Here is a 19828-nt window from a genome sequence, read left to right on the forward strand (position 1 = left end):
TTCAGATAAAAAGATTTAGCTTAAGTAGCGTCACAGATGACGGTATACCTAGATAGGGCTTAATGGAGTATGACGTGGTGCTTTCTTAATGTGCATCACACAATAAAAGTAAAGGAAAACATTTTTAATATACATGACAAATATGTAGCAGCATCCAGAATAAATCAAAACCAAAGATTGGAAAAGGTGTCAAAAACGTTGGGTAGATTTTGGACCTTTTTGGCATAGGTACAGAAAAATGAACTGGGAGAAGATACAAATAAATCTATTCTAACCAGTAAGGAGTTCAGTCTAAATAATTGAAGGCATGTGGACTGAAAAAAAATATGTAAATAAATATATAAAAGTGAATGAAGAAATGATTGAATGAATGAATAGAGTATTAAATAGGGAGCATAAAATGACCCCACAAAAAATTAACTAATAGTATCAATGAGGATTCCAAGCTGACACTGAAAATATTGCGCAGAGCGACGAAAAAGCATCAGGAGTTGACAGAGAACCAGAAAAGGGGTATGGTTGACCAAAATTGGGTTAACCAGACAAGGAATATTGTGAACAGAGCCAATTTAAAAAGAAATACAAGGGTAAGTAAATTACAATTTTTGAGTGCCTGTAAAGATGTTGGTTTATGTTACAGATGAAAATTGTGGCTCTTGTGTGAACATAGGAGGAATGTCTGCATGGCCTTAAATAGGGAGAAAAGAAAAAAAGAAGTACTGGTTCACACCACAAGGGTGTGGACACACAGTTGATCATTACTAAAAGTAAGATAATCCAAGTGAGTAACAGAAAAAGAGGTAGATGGAGACGCAGTGTCTTCAAGTGTGTAGCCATTTTCCCAAGATAGGTGCAATGAGGTGTGAAGAGAGTAGAAAATCTATGTAAGCATGGCCACTTCAGGCAAAACGCAGAAAACAAAAGTCAAATTGAAGGTGGGTAACTTATTTATGGGACACAAAAAGGGGTAGACTTGACAAGTGCACAAAAATGTTTAGAAATAGGCAAACAATGTAGTTTTATGATTAAAAAAATGAAGGCACGAAGAATTGGTGCCATAGTCTAGAAAAACAGGGCTAGACTAGATTAAGTGTAGTGGGATAGGGAGGAGATAATGCTTCTGGTTGTCTCAACAGGATGAAAGCAAAACACAGAAGACCGACCATGGTCCAACGCAATCAGGAAAAAGATGGAGAAACAGGCATGAAGTATTTACAGCTGAGCGGCAAGCACATGCAGCTGAGCAGAGAACCAAGTATAAACCATAAGTATCCTATAGGGATGTTAAGAAGTAGTTATTTGTGTGCACCAATAAGTTAGGGAAGGCCTATGAGTTAAATGGGCTGAAAAAAGATAGAAATTAATCTAGAAAGTATTTTTTGTTAGCAGCAAGGAGAAAGGGGTTTAGGTTGTGAAGAAACTTGACCCCCCTTGCCAGTCCCCGAATGACTTTTGTCTCTATTTCGATTTTCTACAGACAACAGGGATCCCTGAGAAAAGACATCCTCGTCCGTTACAGATGCACCCAGGATATGGAAAGGACACCAATAGACCTTTTTTTTTTTTTAAATTGTATTGTAACAATGTATTGTTTTTTAGTGCATCAAGTACCTCGATATTTGAGAATGCCAATCTAGAGGGATAACGAAAAAGTCCCCTGAAGGGAAAAATATTATGAAAATTAAATATGTTTATTGTAAACAAATCAGGTTCCAGCAGGTTGACCATATGCAGTAAGACAAAAGATGAAGTATACACAAAAGGGAGAGAATTAAGGTGCTTTAATATGCAAACAAATTACAGTGACTAATATAGTTTGTTTAGGAGGAAGGGATGTCTAGAAAATGAATAAATATAGTTTTTCTAGGAGGCCGGGACAGTCAAAAAGTATTACTAGAATTTAAGGTTGTTTAGAAGGCAGTGGAATTTGCCAGGTCATGTAAACAAGGTTTTTAAGGGGATGGGTTGAGAGGAAATGTATGAATTGTAGAGATATGCTTATTTTGCAAAGGAAACTCATTCAGTCTTCTATTACAGATGGACAACAAGGGACCTATGTGACAATTGGATAACTATATAAGCAGAGAGAAGTTACTGAGGAACCCAATGACATGCCCAATTTCGTTCAAAGTTCTTATATGCAAAAAGACTCCCCCATCCTTGTGCCCTCGGCCCCCCTATTTAATGGACATACAACTAATACTCTATGGAAAAAGAGACACTCCAAAGTGAAAGAACTGGCCGGTGAAAGTAAAGGGCCCGAGAACTTGCTGCAAAACAGCTCAAAAAGGGGGACAAAATCGAAAGGACACAGACAGTCCGCAGATGCCAAACCGAGATGACCGTGAAAAGAAAAAATGAACTTTGTGCATTTGAAAATATGAATGGGCAAGACAATGGGAGCAAGGAATGATGTCATGGGTTGGGAGTTGCAGAAAGGATGTGGAAAATGAGCCACATAACAGGCAAACTGAAAATAATGGGCTGTTGGGTTACCTCAAGCAGGGACTGTCTCAAAAAAGGCATAGTGGCTGTAAAATTATCTGAGGCATGTAGTTAGTTTAAAGTAAATCTGGGGAATTGAGGTAGCGCTTAAATAAAAGAAATCAAAAGTAGTTTTAGGGACACATACATGTTCAGACTAGGAGAGTATGATGTGTTAGTACTGACATTTTAGAAATGTGTTAGGATACCTCTTAGATTGAAGTAAATTGTTTAGAGAAAAAAGGTGATTAGGCCAGAGATGTGTAGGTACATTGAAATTTGAGGAAAGTGGACATGGGTGTAGTTGTAAGTATCAAGTAGACGACTAAACACTATACAAGAGGGGATACGGGGGGAGTGTAAAGGAAGGACGTTCTCTCCCCCTCAAACTGAATGTAGTGGAGATAGACCCACTCCCCTTCAAACCGAACATAGATAACTTGGTGGGGTGATCAATGACTCAAATTGTTGAAGAAACTAGAATTGTAGTGCCTTACAGGGAACCGCTTTTAAAGAACGATTCATGTTTATGAGGTTAGAATACTTTGAGTGATGTAAGGCTTGTTAAGCAGTACATGCTAAGTATAGATTACTAAAAAAAACTAGACTCAAATCAGACCAGATATCAAAATAGGACCAGAAGTAGGGTGATCTAACATTTTGTGATAGGTCGGGCATTTTGTAATGAGGGCAGCCATTTTGAGTTTGAGACAGGGTCAGGCACCTTAAAATGGATACTGAAGCACATAAGTGAATTTCTGTAGAACCATGCTGAAATGAAAAAAGAATTACCTCATGGTAGTTCAATGAGAGTTCAGTAGTCAAGGACCTGGTGTCTGGACTTCATATCTCTAATCTTGACAGTGTACTGTGTGGGAGTGAGGTAAAAGACAAGGGAGGAATGTGGATGATGCTTTCAGCGGGTTCAATTAGCGAGGATACAGCTGATGCCCATATTTGGGCCTCAGGGACAGGAAAACCATGATGCAGTTGCTAAATATGCCCTAGGATTGATGTCGTTGGTGTTCTATTTTAAAGGTCATGTACAGCACACACAATTTTAATCAGATACAGATGAAGTTATAACATGGGAGCCTTGTGAATTGGCAGCTCAGTCAGCCAACCCAAGGGGGGATGGGGGGGGCTTGTCTTGGAGAGCCTGAACCAATGAGGGTGTTCTGCATCACACATAAGGAACTGAGCCAAACACAAAGTGTATAAAAGGCTGGATTTTACTCAGAATTGTAGCAGAGTTCCTGAGATGCCTCTGGTGTATGATGTGTATTGTCTGCTGGAAGAAAATAAACCTGATGATTTCTGAAACTTGCCTGAATGTCCAGCTTGCTCCAGAGTGTGTCTTCCTGATGCAAGAAATGCCAGGCCCAGAGAGTGGGGGTGGTTGGACCACCCAGAACACAGACGTCTAAGGTAATCCACCCATTGCAGTACCTGGAGAGACTTCCTCCAACCGGAGCAGCATGTGGGGAGGCTTTCACAAGTCAAAAGGAACAAGTTACTTACCTGTAACTGTTCTCCAGCATGGGTCTGGCATGGATTCACATGCTCATGAATATTCCCTGTCGTAAGGCTGGGAATCCTTGGTAAAGAAACAATCAGTTTCATTTCTGACCGGTCTTTCTCCTAACAACCAATCACTGGTCTCTAGTTCATACTGCCCCCAGCCAATGACTGCTCCCTGCCTAAGCCCCTCCACTGGCAGCCATCTTTAGATTTGGTAGTACGTAATGTGGCAGTAGGACCAAGAGAAATGCAGCAGAGGGTTAGGTGGGAGTGTTCGCATGTGAATCCATGCCAGAGATCCATGCTGGAGAACAACAGTTACAGGTAAGTAACTTATTCCTTCTCCAGCATGGGGTCTGGTATGGATCCACATGTTCATGAATAAAGAATACATAGCAGTGCACACATACACAACCACGGGACGTGGCAAGGCTCAACATTAAGCATCTCAACAACTCAACATTAAGCATCTCTTACCTCACCAGGCTCACCTTCACGCGAACACGTTGCGCAGCACTGCTTGGTCGACTCTGGACTCCTACCTGGAATCCCGGTCGGCGCAGTAGAATCTCATGAAGGTGTGGGTCGACCTCCACGTAGCAGCCCTGCAGATGTCCAGCAGGGGCACACCAGACAGGAACGCCGTAGTAGCAGCAATCGCTCTGGTCGAATGGGCTCTCGGACGGCCAGGCAACAGTCGGTTCGCCAACCGGTGACAATGGGTGATGCAGCAGGAGAGCCACCTGGAAATGGAAGCCTTGGAGAGGGCCTTCCCTTGGTTCACAGGACCAAAGTTCACAAACAGCTGTGATGACTTCCAAAAACTCTGTGCGGTCCACGTAGAACTTCAGTGCTCTAGCCACATCTAGCAAGTGCAAAGTCCTCTCAGCTGGAGACGGAGGCGTTGGGAAGAAAACAGGTAACACCAAGGGCTCGTTTAGATGAAAGTCAGACAGCACCTTGGGCATGAAGAAGGGGTGCGTCCGCAGCACCACCCTCGTTTCGTTAAATGTCAAGTACGGAGGTTTACAGGAGAGGGCCTGGATCTCTCCCACTCGTCATGCAGAGGTGATGGGCACAAGAAACGCTGTCTTCCATGTTAAGAATTTCAGTGGCGCCGAATGCATAGGCTCGAACGGAGGACCCATGAGCCTAGTCAGCACCACATTGAGCTCCCATGCTGGGGCCGGAGCCTTCACCCGCGGAAACTATCGGAAAAGTCCTTTCATGAACTCCATGACCACGCAGTGCAACCACAGTGACGACTGCCTTGGAGTTCTGGTGTAGCGGGAGATAGCCGCTAGATGAATCTTGATGGAAGCGTGTGGTAGTCCTGCTTTGGCCAGCGACAGCAAGTACGGCAGAACCGGAGGGGCCGTGACTCGTAGAGGGTTTATCTTCTGTGCACGGCACCAGATGGTGAACCTCTTCCACTTATGTCCATACACTTCAGTGTAGACAAAGCCCTGGCTTTGGCAAGTACCTCCTTGCAGTACGCCGGGATCTCATTCTTCAAACTTTAGTGCTGCAGGAGCCAAGTCTGCAAGTTCAGTGACCCTGGGTCATGATGCAGAATGGCGCCTCCTTCTCTGGTGAGAAGATCTGTGGCTGCCAGAAGATTGACTGGAGGGGACACTGACATGTCCAGAAGGTCCAGGTACCATATGGGTCTCGGCCACGCCTGTGCGACGAGGATCATCCTGCACCGGGACCGTCTGAGTTGATTTATGAGTCGCAGAAGCAACAGCAACAGTGGGAACGCATATAGGAACAGGCCGCCCCAGGGGAAAGAGAACGCATCCCCCATGCTCCCCGGCTGGGGAAACCTGCTGGCGAACCTCCGGGCACTTGGTGTTTGCTGACTGCCCCATCGTCTGAACAGAAGATCCACTTGATCCTGCTGAAGCTCCCAAACATGGAACGAGCGCAGCTCCCTGCTGAGGGAGTCGGTGATGATGTTCTTCACTCCCGCCAGATGAAACGGGACAAGGAAAATCCCCTGGGCCACGGCCCAGTACCGTAGGTCTTGCGCCTCTCTGAGGAGTGCTGGGGATCTGATGCCCGCTCTGCTTCCGGATGTAGAACATTGTGGTGGTGTTGTCTGTGGAGACCTGCACCACCTTGCCTTCGAGGAACGGAAGGAATGACTGGAGGGCCCAAAACAATGCCCGAAGCTCCAGAATGTTGATATGCAACAACTTCTCCGGCAGCCACAGGCCTCTTGTGTGGAGATCTCTGTTGTGAGCGCCCCATCCTTCCAAGGAGGAGTCCGTCATGACTGACACGCGGACACCCCACCACCTTATCGCTCGACGGAACGTCTGTCGAGAGAGATCTTTTCCCCAAAGCTTCCCGATACCTGGATCCACCGGGCATCGAGGTACTCTGGCAATGGCCGCATCCGCAGCCTGCACACTCGAACGAGATATATGCATGACGACCTCATGCCGAGAAGGGATTTGATGGACCTCACCGTTGCGATCTTCAGTGTCAACAGCTGTTGCACCTTGCCCAGGATGGCCGCTATCCTTTCCTCTGACAGACGCCAGGTCCGACACCGTGTTGAGTCGGGACCCTAGGAACAGCGCGTCTTGCGATGGCACCAAGCAAGACTTCGCATAGTTCACGAGAACTCCAGTTCAGTCAGCAGCTGGACGGTTTCTGCCATGTGAGCGACTGCAATCTCCCTCGATTTCGCTCGGATGAGCCAGTCGTCCAGGTAGGGGTAAACGTGGATCCCTCGAAGAAGCAGCCGTGCCGCCAGGCACTTGGTGAACACACTTGGTGCCGACTTTAAACCAAAGAGAAGGGCCTTGAACTGATAGTGCCGCCCTTGAACCACGAAGCGCAGAAACTTGCAGTGCCCCTTGTGGATGGGAATGTGAAAGTAAGCGTCCAAGTCCAGCGTCGGCAGGAAGTCCCCTTCTTCCAGCTGTCCCAGCACGTGCTGAAGGGTCACCATCCGAAACTCATGGGATCTGATGTACTTTGTCAAGCGGCGGAGGTCCAGGATGGGCCACCAACCGCCCTTCTTCTTGACGAGGAAGTACCGAGAGTACACTCCGGAGCCCCGGAGCCTCTTTGTAACGAGTTCTATCGCGCCCTTTTGTAACATGGCCCGCACCTCCAGCAGAAGCTGGGGGACGTGGTTTTCGTGCCTGGCCACGGGTGGTATACATGTAAACTTCTGTAGGAATTCCAGAATGTGTCCGCTGGCCAGAGTGACCAGCACCCAACGGTTGGTGGAGATGGTCTTCCACACACCTACGAAGTTCACCAGCTGGCCTCCCATCGGGGTGCGCGGGTGGGGGCCTGATGTCCCAGCAAGTTCAATCCTGCTTCGCCGTGGAGGAGCCGCCTTGGGAACCATGGCGACTACGGCAACCTCTTGCTGCGGCCCCTGTAGGCCTCCTGTGTCAAAGAGCGGGATGGTTGACGGTAGGATGACACAAAGCCACCGAAGCCTTTGGAGGAAACCTGGGACTTTCCTCCAAAGGTCCAAAAGGACGGCCGTCATTGCTGAACCGTGCACAAAGCACGTGCCATCTCAGCATCTGCCTTGATGGCCTGGAGAGACTCATCCACAGTCTTGCCAAACAAGATATCCCTGTCGAAGGGCAGGTCAAACACCCTCGACTGCACATCCTGGCAGAAGTTAGAGGCCTTCAATCCAGTCCGCCGACAAAGGCAAACATCGTTGCCCATCTGGCGGAACCCCGAGTCAGCGATGTCCGTGGCTACTGTGATGGTATGGTCCGACGCCACCTCACCTTCCTGCAGAATCTCCAGCGCTTCTGCTCTCTTGTCGGGCAGTAAGTCCAGGAGGGGAGCAATCTTGAACTAGAGCTCCCTGTTGTAACAAGCCACAATGGCGAGGGCGTTTGACGCCTTGATGGTCGTCGCTGCCGACGATATGACTCGTCCCATAGCGTCCAGCTTCTTTCCCTCGCTGTCCAAGGGGGCGGAGGATGTCGATGCAGATGAACCCGCAGACTTCTTCCTAGCCGCCGCTGAGACCACCAAATCCGGGGAAGACTGTGATCTCAAGCACTTGGGTGTACTTTTTCTCATACCAGTCCCTCTTCGCCGGGGCCGAGGACGGGTTCTTCAGTCCCTCGTCCCAAATGTCCAACAGCAAGATAGACAGCACGGTCTTCCTCTTAGCCTCCCTGCGCTGGTAAAGGAAACCCTCCTTTTCCTCTGGAGTCAGCTGCAACAACTCAGAGACCTGAAAGATCATGGCGCGAAACGAGACACTCTCATTGGGCGACGAGCCTCTGGGCACCAGGGACGGGAGATGCACTCTGTCATCGTCCGTACCAGTCGTCGCTGTATCTCATCCCTCGGTTGGGGGAGGGGGGGCAGGGGTCGGCGATGGATGGTAAGGAGGTGGAGGATGAACTCTTCTGAGCCCAGGTGCTGCGGGGTCTCCCGCCAGCGACAGGGGCATCCTTGTCCGAATGTCTGAGTACAGAGTGTGTAAAGCCTGAAGGAGGTCCACAGAGATGTCTGCCAGAGGCAGCGGTGGCTGCTGCGATGGCTATAGCAGAAGGGACAGCGGCAGAGGCGTAGTGTCCTCTGGATCCTGAACGCCCTGCTCTTCTTCATCAGTGTCTCCGTCACACTCCACATCTGCCTCATCGGGGTCCGTCCCGTAGGACTTGACCCCGACAAATCTTTGGTCCAAGACGGTCTTGAGAACAGCAAGCTCCTCCTCGGAGGAGATATCTGTGGCCTATGGGACTACCTTGCCCCCCTCCCCTCTTCTCGATCAGGGGAGACTATCAGGGATATGACCAGCATCGTCTTCAATGGTGTCTCCTTTCTGGCCGGCAGGGAAACCCTTGCTTTGGGGATGCCACCACTCCTTCAATTGAGGTTTTCGCTGGGTGAATCTGGGCCCGAACGACCTTCGTCATGCTTGGGGCCTTCACCGTGGGGGGAGGGGTCAGCGCCACACTCCCCTTTGGCCTTCTGCGTCAAAGGTCTTAGAAGACCGCTCGGATTTCTTCTTGCGGCTGGGTGACTGGGACTCACCCGAGTGGAGTCACTTGGTAAGGCAAGTCCTTGGTACGGTCCTTCATGGTGCGGGGAACCATATCATTGCAGAAAGCACAGGCCTCCTCCACGTGCGTCTGGTTGGTATGAAGGCAGTAGAGGCACAGGGAGTGAGCATCGTCCAGGAAAATGTTCTGTAGGCCGCATCCAGGGCCAATCCTGAACAGAGGCGTTGAGTCTCCTATCTTCAGCTATGTACACGCGGCGTAGGCCTCCAAGAATCTTCTGGAATCCCCCAAGAAAGTAACTCGATGAAAAATCGTCCTTGATGGGCCTAGAAAGTTCAAAAAACGCATCCCCGTTGGAGCTATTGCACGAGGACTCCCAACTTTTTAACGTGCAGTAAAAATCTGAAGATGGCTGCCAGAGGAGGGACTTCGGTAGAGGACAGTCATTGGCTGGGGGCAGTATGACCCAGAGACCAGTGATTGGTTGTTAGGAGAAAGACAGTTCAGAAACGAAACTGAAACAGATTTATTCTTTACGGAGGATTCCCAGCCGGACTACAGGGAATATTCATGAGCATGTGAATCCATGGCAGACCCCATGCTGGAGAAAAGATGTGCCTTTTGTTGCATCCGATTCCCTAGCGGGGAGCGAGAACCTTCTCTACCCTTGCTTGGCGAAACTCTGCCATTCCCAAAAAGGGGGTATAATTTCTAAACTTCCCCTTCCAGCTGTATAAAAAAAAAAGATTGCTTATCAGACTGCTGGACCCCCAATCCCAGCTATTTTGCAGCAATTTTATAGTCCTTTAACCTCTCGAGGAGCTTTACTCTGCAAGTTATGGGAGAAGCCTGATCCTCGAAGGTAGGAAACTCTCCCAAAGTACCATCAATCTCCCAACGAAACCCTGTCGAGGCCAGTCTGGAGGGCTTGGCATGCTGTTCCTTTGCTGTCATTCAAGATCCCCAAGAAGCAATCACTCACTTCCCCATCTGGTAGCTGGGTAGCATTAGAAGTGCGAAGGACAGGGTAGAAGAGTGAGGAAGAGCAGGAGTAGCTTGGAGGGAGTTCTAGTTCAGGACGGACTAACGGTGGAGGCAAGGACTAGAAATTTGGAAGTCAAAGGAGGGAAGAGCAGAGTATTGAGAGAAGTAGCAGTAGAGCAAAAAAGGTAAAGTAGTGAGGAGGAGTTAGGGTAGTGGTAGGAAAGAGGGTAGTAACATCGGAGGACGAGGTTTGGCTAAGGAGAGAGATGAACATGAGAGGAGAGAAGGTGGGTAGAGTTGGATGGACAGGAAAGTAGAGGGAGGAGAGAGCAGAAAGGAGAAAGAGGACTTTAAGGCTAAACGGGACACACATTACCCACAAGTACTAACAATCTGTAGTTTAGGGCCAGTTACAAAGTCCCAGAAGGCGTTACAGCCATCGATTGAGGCAGACATCTTTAGTTGAAGGCAGTGGAACACATTAGGGGTTTGAGGCACTAACCAGGCGTTACTGACACATGGGCTAGAAGCAGGAATCCCATTGGAGCTGTGAAAGAGGGGGGGGGGAACGGCCACAGCACCACTCCCCAAACTCCTTTTTCAGCCTATGCCCTGTGATCAAAGAGCTTGCCTATCTTTGCATTGCACAATTTCAAAATGATCCGAACAAGTGGGACGCTTAGTTATTAAGGTCACCTGTGAAAAGAGAAAAAGAACCACACATGATCTTAACCTTTATTCTGACTCCCTATGAGGGAATCAAATTAAGTGTTTTGCAGAAAAGCACCCACCATTGTTGATATGACAATCACAAGATAACCTGCTCATGGTAGCCTTTGATAGCAAACACAAAATACAAATGATGTACTTCTGATTAATATGAATGTATTTTTGTTATCTACATAATAGGAGTGGATCAACATACTGTGCATACGAACCAGGAATAAGCATTAGCAATGACATAATACTAAAGAAATTATAAGAGATCAACCCATTTACTAAAAAAATAAAATAAAGGGTGACTAATTGAAACTTTAAAGTTAACGGACACCATTGGCTGAAATGATGAAGTACAGAAGATAGGACGAAGAAACATCAAGTTTAATATCCATTCAGAAGTAAATCACAAGTACTTACATGGCTCTTCCAAGAGCAACACCTCCCCATGTCACAAACTGCTTATTGGAGAGTATTGGTGGAGTGTGCGTCGAATAGGAAGATGACGAAGGTGCCAAGCTTGTTCTACTTGAGGTATTCTCTACCCAACCTTCTAACATGACTTCATACTGGGGACCAGATGGCTGTACATATATGATGAGGGAACTTGAAAAAAAACATAAGATGCAATGAAAGTGCAAACAATTGTTTTCTTCACTTTGTAAAGAATAAGCGGACTAAATTAAAACAGATACATCCTATATATTTTACCCAGGTAGTTCACTTTACATTGTATAAAATCTAAAATGAACTGATTAATTTACAAATGAACTACATTTATAAAAGTAAAAACTTGCAATCCATCTATTTCAACTCATCACCAGTTTTAGTTAACTTGCAAATTAAGTGCAGTGTTAAATATTGTACCAACTTCATCATGCAGGTTGCTCTTGGTGTGGGCTTTCATTACTGTAGTTGTGTTTCTCGGGCATATAGAAAAGACATATGATATTTCTGGCCACCTCAACTTCTGAGGGTCAGATGCTGTATATGTGATACCACAAACAAGATCTTAATAAAGAGTTTAAAAAACTACTTGAGCCAGGCATTCTTTACCATCATTAACACTATAGAGCAGTAATGGGGGCCACAAATCAGACATGTTCCCCTCCCACAATCTGGTTATTGGTGTGGGAATGGAACAGGGTTTTTTGGCTTGCTCATGAGTACATGCCAATGTGTATATAAAAAGTAAGTGGCGCAGCCTAACAATTATCTAATTCTAATCACTAGCATTATGTTTGGTGCCATCCGCAATAGGTGTAAGAGAAACGGGTGGTAACTGCTTCAATTTGTAAAACCAAAGTTATCCCTAAACACAAAATGTTAATGTATCAAATGCAACAATGAAATAAATATGTGATACCCAATTAATTGTAATCAGGAAAAAGGAAAAGTGTCCATTGGGATAAAATAATACTCAACAATAAAGTTCCCAAATTAAATAGAACCATTTGTCCCCTTATAGAACGCTAATTGGGAAGTGATTAATGTCTCGCCTAAGGTGGCCTGAGAACCATTAAGTGAATCCTTAAACTGGTTTTTAAACTGTTATTTCTAAGTTATTAAAAATCTCAGTCCCCTACCCATCATAGTTATGATAACAAATGTAGAGAGCACAAAACCTAACTTAGTTTAGTTTTGAAATGTGATAATGGTATAAACCGATACAGCTGCAGAATTAAGTAAAGATTTTAGGTGCTCGATTAGGGAAAAGAAAAAGCAACACTTGGATACTAGATGGGCTCGATTGAAAAATGCTTGGAATAACAATGACATGCGTTCATTTTGGAACATAGTATCTAAAGAGACAGATATTCAGCTAATACTGATATTCCCATTAATAGTGATATCTGGGAAAATCAATTCACCCAGTTACATAATGAAACTCATCAGGTAGTTTATAATCATATGTCAGCAAGTTGTATTCTTCCTTTGGTTATTTGCAACTGCTCATTGAATATTAGTGTCTAGGAAATTCAGGTAGCTTTGGCAGCACAAAATAGGAATAAGGCCCCAGGTCTTGACAAGATGCCTGCAGATTTCTATCAGAGTGAACCAGTGATATGGGTCCGCTTCATGTATAAATTGTTCAATACCATCACCAATCATGATCAAATACCATATACTTAGAAAGGAGCAGAGATCCTACCAATCTTTAAAAAAGGTGATCAGGGGGTGCGGCTTGGCCAGACAGTCATGTAGCTGCTCACAGTTTCAGCTCCAGAATGCGGGGAGGGCGGCAGCAGCTTTCTGTCTGTTCTCCCCCAGCTACAGAATCTGTGATGGTGCCGATGGATGGGGTACTCCCTCATGCCTGTCTTGTGCAAGTTTGGGGCTAAACGGTGCTCTGGAGGGTGAGCTTTCTCCGACCGTTGCAGACTTCTCTTTAAAATCTGAAAATGGTTCCTCCTGGGACACGCGACTGCTGCGCAAACTGAGTCCAGGAGAGCCGACATTCACATGTGGATTGATGGCAGTGGCTTTCGGAGTCTGTGGCGGGACTGCCATGTGGTCCTGGAATGAACACCACATTGCCGGTATTAAGTGCCTTGCAGGGTCTGGTCCGGCGCTGTAGTTGCATCGGTGGCAGTGAGAAAGAGGAGCAGCCACACAGCTGAGCCCAGGAGGAGAGTGGCTCTGGTGTAGGTGGCACCAACGCCCAGACAGTCTTCTGCATCTTTTCTTGGTCCCATGAGGCGCTGCCTGCAGGGAGCAGTGGGGACCGTGTCATCTGTGCTGCTGTGGGTTAATGCGATAGAGTCCTCACCGGCATGGTCCTTCGTTATATGCTTGGGGCTCACCAGAATAAAGGTCTCTTATGGGTAATGCTTCTCGATGCATATTGTCCTAACAACTTGGAGCCTCCACAGGTGGGCTTGGTTTGCACTGCCCCCTCTCCACCTTACTTTAGCTGGGCAATGACTGTCTATGGTGTACTTGACAGGGGCTGATACAGGACTGCGCCAGCCCCCACATTTAAAGAAACCTTCTACTTGGTTTTGCCCCCCTACGCTGTTGCTTTGGCTGCAATTCCTTCACTATAAGCCCCAGGGGTGGAAGGGGTGGAAGGGGTGGTGCAGGCTTGAAGTGCATGGATGAAGCTGGCTGACAGCTGTAGCAGGTGCCCCCGCATCTAAATCTGGAATTGCTGCTGAGGCGAACCCCAGTGCCCACAGGGTAAGTTGGGCAGCTACATGCAACAATATCAACAAGTCCACGTCACTTGACTTGCTGCAAGGAAGCCCCCATTGATTTTTAAAATCCACATGAGGCATGGATCCACACAATGGCAAGGTTGTAGCGTCTCATAAGCTGCCTGAAATGTCGCTTGTTAGCAATTCTACAACTCTCCTCAGAAGATCTCAGAGACCTTACTGTTGGGTGTCTCCTGTGGCACTGCTCCAAATAATCACCCAGCGCTCACTCTACACTACTGGTGCCCTGTGTGGTTTGCTGGCAATGTGTTATTCTGTGCATCTGGAGAGCTCTTTTTTGCTTGAGTGCTCTCGGTTTGGTAGACAGGCATCTTCAATATTATCCCAACACTCAACTAGCCTGGCTGCTCAATAATATTCGTATTTATTAGGTTTATATAGCACTTTACACCAAAGCGATTTACATGAAACAACAAGAATACATTATTGTACAACATGAGACAAACCATCAAAAGCAATATACAGAACAGTTTTCAGAAGAAGGTCAAGAGAAAGTGAACTGGGGAAGCGTAAGAGGGAATCAAGGTTAAGAGGAAGGGGAATGCCGAAGATGAGCTGTCAAGGAAGAACAGAAGGAGGTGTAAGAGGAAATGGAGCGTATAGAGAGAGGTAGAGCGTTCCAGTGTAGATATGATATGGCATTTGTAGCGCGCCTATACACAAGTGTTTCAAGGCGCGACAAGGCAGGGAGGGGGGAACAAAGGGAAGACAGACAACGATCCTACTAGGCCAGGTGTCATTCAGATTGCGCAAGTGCAAGGGTAGGGGGGGAGGGAAAAGTGCAGTGGGAAAGGGAGAGGGGAAAGTGCAGTACAGGGGTAGAAGAATAAGATAAATAATAAGGGCCAGCTGGTGCCAAGTGCAAGGTAAGTGCAGACAAGTGCTTGGAAGGGGGGCTGTAGGGATGCAGAGACAGTCCCGCAGTGCAGGGGTTGCCAGGGAGGCAGAGCAAGGGGAGAGTGGCAGGGCCAAGGACCGAGATCGGTGAGAGTGGCCAAGTTGCAGAATCAGTGCAGTTTCAGTAGGAATTTAGCAGGGGAGAGGAGGAGAGAAAGCAGACGCAAAGAGGAAGGTTTTGAGGTGCTTCTGGAACCGGAGATGGTTCTCCTCAAGTTTCAGGGATGCAGGAAGGCTGTTCCTCGTTGCTTGGAGAAGCGGCTGACCCTGAGGGAGTTGGAGGCGGATGAGCAAAGAGCTCGAGAAGGAAGATATTTAGGAAGAGAGAGTTGAAGGTATTTTGGCCCCAGGCCCCAGAAGGCCTTGTGAACAATGCAGAGGGTTTTGAACTTAATCCTCGCAGCCACTGGGAGCCAGTGTAGAGATTTCAGACCTGGAGAGATACGGTCCCTGGGCTTGAGGCCAAGGACAAGTCTCGCAGTCCTGTTCTGGATGAGTTGCAGAGGGCGGAGAGAGTTGTAGAGGGGCAAGGAGCTGAAAGGAACGGAAACGAGAACAGGCACAAGGGGAAGGAGGAACAGTAAGTAAGATCAGCAGATCTGAGATATCTGTCCCCCTCTATTACAGCACAACGTGACGACATGGTAGAAATAAAACAAAATACTGGAATTCATGATTAATTACCCGGAGCACCAAACTCCTGTTTCATACTCACCTGAGCCCTTCAGCCAAGGCGGAGCTCATGTTTTGGGGTCCAGCAGTGAAGAAAGGGTACCTCAGAATCCCATGGGAAGCACTTTACAGAGAGCATTTCTGACTTTTGCCAGCCACATTATGAATAATTTCCCATTGTGACTTATGCCTCCTGTTGCCTAAACACACACATCCCTGTAACTGTATATATCTCTATCCAACAGGGTCTCCAGTCACGCCCCGACGAAGGCAGCCCCAACAATCCCTTTGCCGCCGAAAAACGACTCAACTAGGTGTTCCTTTGTGGCCTGCTTGTTTGACCAACTCTACAACCAGTGGACAGCTTTCCTTTTCTCTTTTGTCCGCCCCTGGTCGCGTCGGCAGACCCTATTGGTGTACACTTCCAAGGCTGATGAAATAACACAAACACAGCAGAACAAGGAAGTGTACAGTTTACACTTAACAGCAGCTCTTAAGACTTTTTTTTTTCAAATGTGCAGAATGATGAACGTTTCAATGTGTTTGACTACCGATTTTGTAAAGTTATGATAAATCATTATCCCTGTGGGGTTTTCTGCCCATCAACAGACAGTAACCGTTGATTTATGTTGCAAATTTAGATACAACCATGTCCAACGGCAGTATAGAGGATACTGCCCCTTCAAGTTGTGGTATTGTCTGAGGATGACAACATAAATTTCAACTTTTCGTTGTACAATTAAGTTCAAAGATTTTAGTAACAATTGGACTTCCTTGTTTATCTGTCTCTTTCACCCTTTGCTCTCCTGCTGACCAGCTTTGGTCTTGCCACCTTAGCACTGGGCCTCTTTCAGTAACCACAATTTACACTGCTTTGCTCATTACTACAGTATAACTTCACACTATGGGCGTATACCCATCACATAAGGTACACATGCTACATTGGATTTCTCAAATTTGGTTATTACGCATAATAGTGCAATAAAATGTTTTTATTCCATGCTGAAATATTAGTAAAACATCTGATGTTTTATGAATACACTAGAGTGGTCTGTGTGTGTGTGCTTTTTGGCATACAACTACTTTGATCTGATTTAATCATTGCTCAAACCATTGGTTGATACGAAAAGGCTTTGAATTATTAACCACACTGATATCAACTTGTGGCAGCAGTTCATTTTGTTTTGGTTTAAACAATACTTGAGGGACTGCGGCAGCTCTCCTCCCTTCCCTGGCTCCAACAAGTCCTCCAGCAAGCCAAAGAAGCCTAAGTCCCCAGATATCAAATAATGTTTTACCACTGCAGGCCAACATGAGCAGGCATTGACTCTCTTCTAGGGTCTCCCAGGATATGGCGGACGAGGATGAAGCTCCAGCACTGGTGAGAAAAGCAGACATTGCATCTCTCCTTCAGACTCTGAAGAGTGAGATGCTGACGGAGCTCAGACATCTCAGACGTTGGCAAAGGCATGGAATTGATGGGGGCCAGACTGACTGACTGACATGGAAAGCTCTGTTATGGAGCTCTCTAATGATCAATCAGGCATGGAACAGTACCTGATCTCCTCGAGGAGCAGCAAGCTCCTATGTTGACAGATTGAGATGAAACAGATTAAAACCGAATAACAGACAGCTGCAGGGAATTCCGAAATCTGTCCCAGATGCCCAGTTGGCATCATATGTACAGGATCTCTTCTGAGAGATTGTGGGTCTTTTGAATGACTCAGACATGATCCTAGATCATACTCATCAGGTCTCCCCACATCACAAGAGTAAGGGGTCTCTACCGGACGTCCTCACCAGAGTTCACTTTTTCCATGTGAAGCAAGACACGATCTAGACAGCTAGTGGTTTTCCGGAATACACCTTTCAGGGCACAAAGATTTGCATTTTCCAAGACTTGGCCCAGCTCACTTTGCAGAAGAGGCTAGGGATGCGCCCAGTTACCACTTGCCTGCGTGACCATAACATCACATACAGATTGGGGGGGGGTGTGGGGGAGGGTTTACCTCCCAACTCCTCTGACTACCAGAATGCTCCAGGTCAAGTCTCTTCCTTACAAACCTACAGGCCCTGATAGACTAAGGCAGCAGAAATCCCTCGAGCGACACCGAGAGGAGAGCCCATCTTGAACGCCTGATCCCTTTCCCTTTGTTGGAGCATTTAGCTGTAGTTGGGACCTTCAATGCGGTTTCAATTGACTGTGTTGGTGGATTTGGAGGGGCCCTGGCAATGCTTGCTATCTTGAAATGTGGTGAACGCTACCCTCCCATTCTTAACTGATCTGATCTCTGTTAGCCACTGGTACGCTCCCCTTTGCTCTAGGAGCTACATCCCCACTTGGATTCCACAGGTTACATTTTTCCCTTTGTCCTAGATCACCATAGTTTCTCTCGGCCCGTCTGGGCCAAACTAGTCATGTTGGCTTTTTCCCCGCATTTGCCATGATTCATTTTAGTCTCATTCATTCAACAGTTGCATGTTCTGTTCTTTTGGAAGAGGAGGTGGTGCATGCATGCAACACTGGGGTTGGGGATTGTTCACTGTGGGGTGCTGCTTGTGTTAGAGTGGGATCCCTCTGGGAGGTATGCTCTGCTGGTCTCCCATTAGAAGAGGTGGCAAGTGTCCTGGTTCTTGGTGGAGGCTCTATCTTTGGGTGCAGCATGGGGGAGCTATGCTACTTGATATGATACCTAGGATTGTCTCAACTGTTCCTTTGCTACACATGGCACTGTTTGTTAAGATTGTTTCCCCCCTGAACACACACAGGCTTAATTATCCTTTTAAGAGGAAAGGATTACTTCATTGTCTTGCTCACTATGATCCCAATGAGTTTCTCTTGCAGGAAACCCATCTGAAGCGATCTGATGAACGGCGTTTGACTTCTCATAAGTTTCCTCGCCAATGTTATGCTACTGTAGGCACTAAACAGAGGGGTGTGGCAATACTGCTTAATCAAAAACACTGTCAAGAGACAGGTACTCACAGATAAAGAGGGGTAATATGTGGGGATATCAGGGGTTTTGAGAGGATCCCGTTACCTTCTTTTCCATCTATGGCCCCAATGATGATCAATGCTCCTCCTTTAACTCCCTTTTTCTGACCATAGCTCAGTTCGCAAACAGTGAATTGTTTCTTGGGGGTGATTTCAATGCCGTAATGGAGCTGGTGAGGGATCACTCCTTACTGGCTTCCTCTACATGCATCTGTTGGGTGGCTTCTCTCTCCCAGGGGGTTCGGGATTTGGGTTTGGAGGATTCCTGGTGACATTTAAATGCAGGCGATAGGGACTATACATTTTACTCCCACGTGCATGGCTGTTACTCCAGGAAGGACCTGCCCCCCCAGCCTCCTCCACTTTGGACACTGTCCTTGAAGCTACCATTGGGAGTGAAGTTCATTCAGACCATGCTTTGCTTAAAGAGTTTCGGTGGGACAGGATCAACTACCCAGACCCCAACCCCCCCTTTTGCCGTACCAATGATGTTGTGTTGCGAGATCCTCTTAGCAAGGAGAAGGTGAAGGATCAGATCACATTCAGTATTTTCAGCGGGGGAGGATTCTCTGGGTTTGCTATGGGAAGCATGTAAAACCGTTGTTAGGGACAAGTTTATTATTTTATCTGCTGCACATCACAAGTTATTACATACACAGATTTCCACTCTTGAGGCGCAGGTTCTGGCTTTGGAACAGGAACATAAGCGGGCGGGCTCACGGAGGACCTATCGTCAGTTGAGAAACACTAAAGGTGAGCTGGAGACTCCAGTTACAGGGGCAGCGACAAAATCAGTTTTATGCACAAAACAATTCTATCACTCGAGGAGTAATAAGGCCAATAGGGTTTCAGCATGAAAATTGCACTGCTGCCAAACTAGCAATTATATTAGGTGTCCTAGGGCTCCCGGGGGTGACCTCTGTTCTGATCAGGGAACTAAACTGAACTTTCTAACTGATTATTATACCTCCCTTTTTTTTCGGGCTGAGACGCTAGACACCGAGCAAAAGCAGAGCTACTTACAACGCATGTCTCTCCCCGTACTCACGGAGGTAGATGGGAGACCGCTTGAGCGTCTGAGGAGGATGACGTTTTACAGGCTTTAACAATTTCTTTAGTGACTGGCTCTGTGACCTCTCCTATGGCGTGTTCTCATCTCACTATTTTGGTTAAGCTTGGATAGGGCTCGCAAGATTGTTCGGCATACCGACCTATAGCTGTCCTAAATTACGATGTGTGCATCTATTCTAAAGTTTTAGCTCGCCGCCTCACCCCTTTACTTCCAAAGCTGGTGGGATACGACCAGTCAGGATTCATCCTTGACCGCCAAGCTC

At 46.9% G+C, this 19828-nt stretch overlaps 1 protein-coding gene across 5 annotated transcripts in view; it reads right to left on the minus strand.

Moving 5' to 3' along the window:
* CEP192 (centrosomal protein 192) overlaps nucleotides 1-19828 on the minus strand; it is a 2773731-nt gene that overhangs the window by 951380 nt on the left and 1802523 nt on the right. For all 5 annotated transcript variants that reach the window (XM_069620824.1, XM_069620822.1, XM_069620821.1 and 2 more), the window contains one exon: nucleotides 11133-11318. In XM_069620824.1, the coding sequence (XP_069476925.1) occupies nucleotides 11133-11318 (186 nt within the window). The remainder of the gene's footprint in view (nucleotides 1-11132; nucleotides 11319-19828) is intronic.

Source organism: Ambystoma mexicanum, chromosome 5q (assembly GCF_040938575.1).
Source record: "Ambystoma mexicanum isolate Mex_15411 chromosome 5q, UKY_AmexF1_1, whole genome shotgun sequence".
NCBI lineage: Eukaryota > Metazoa > Chordata > Amphibia > Caudata > Ambystomatidae > Ambystoma > Ambystoma mexicanum.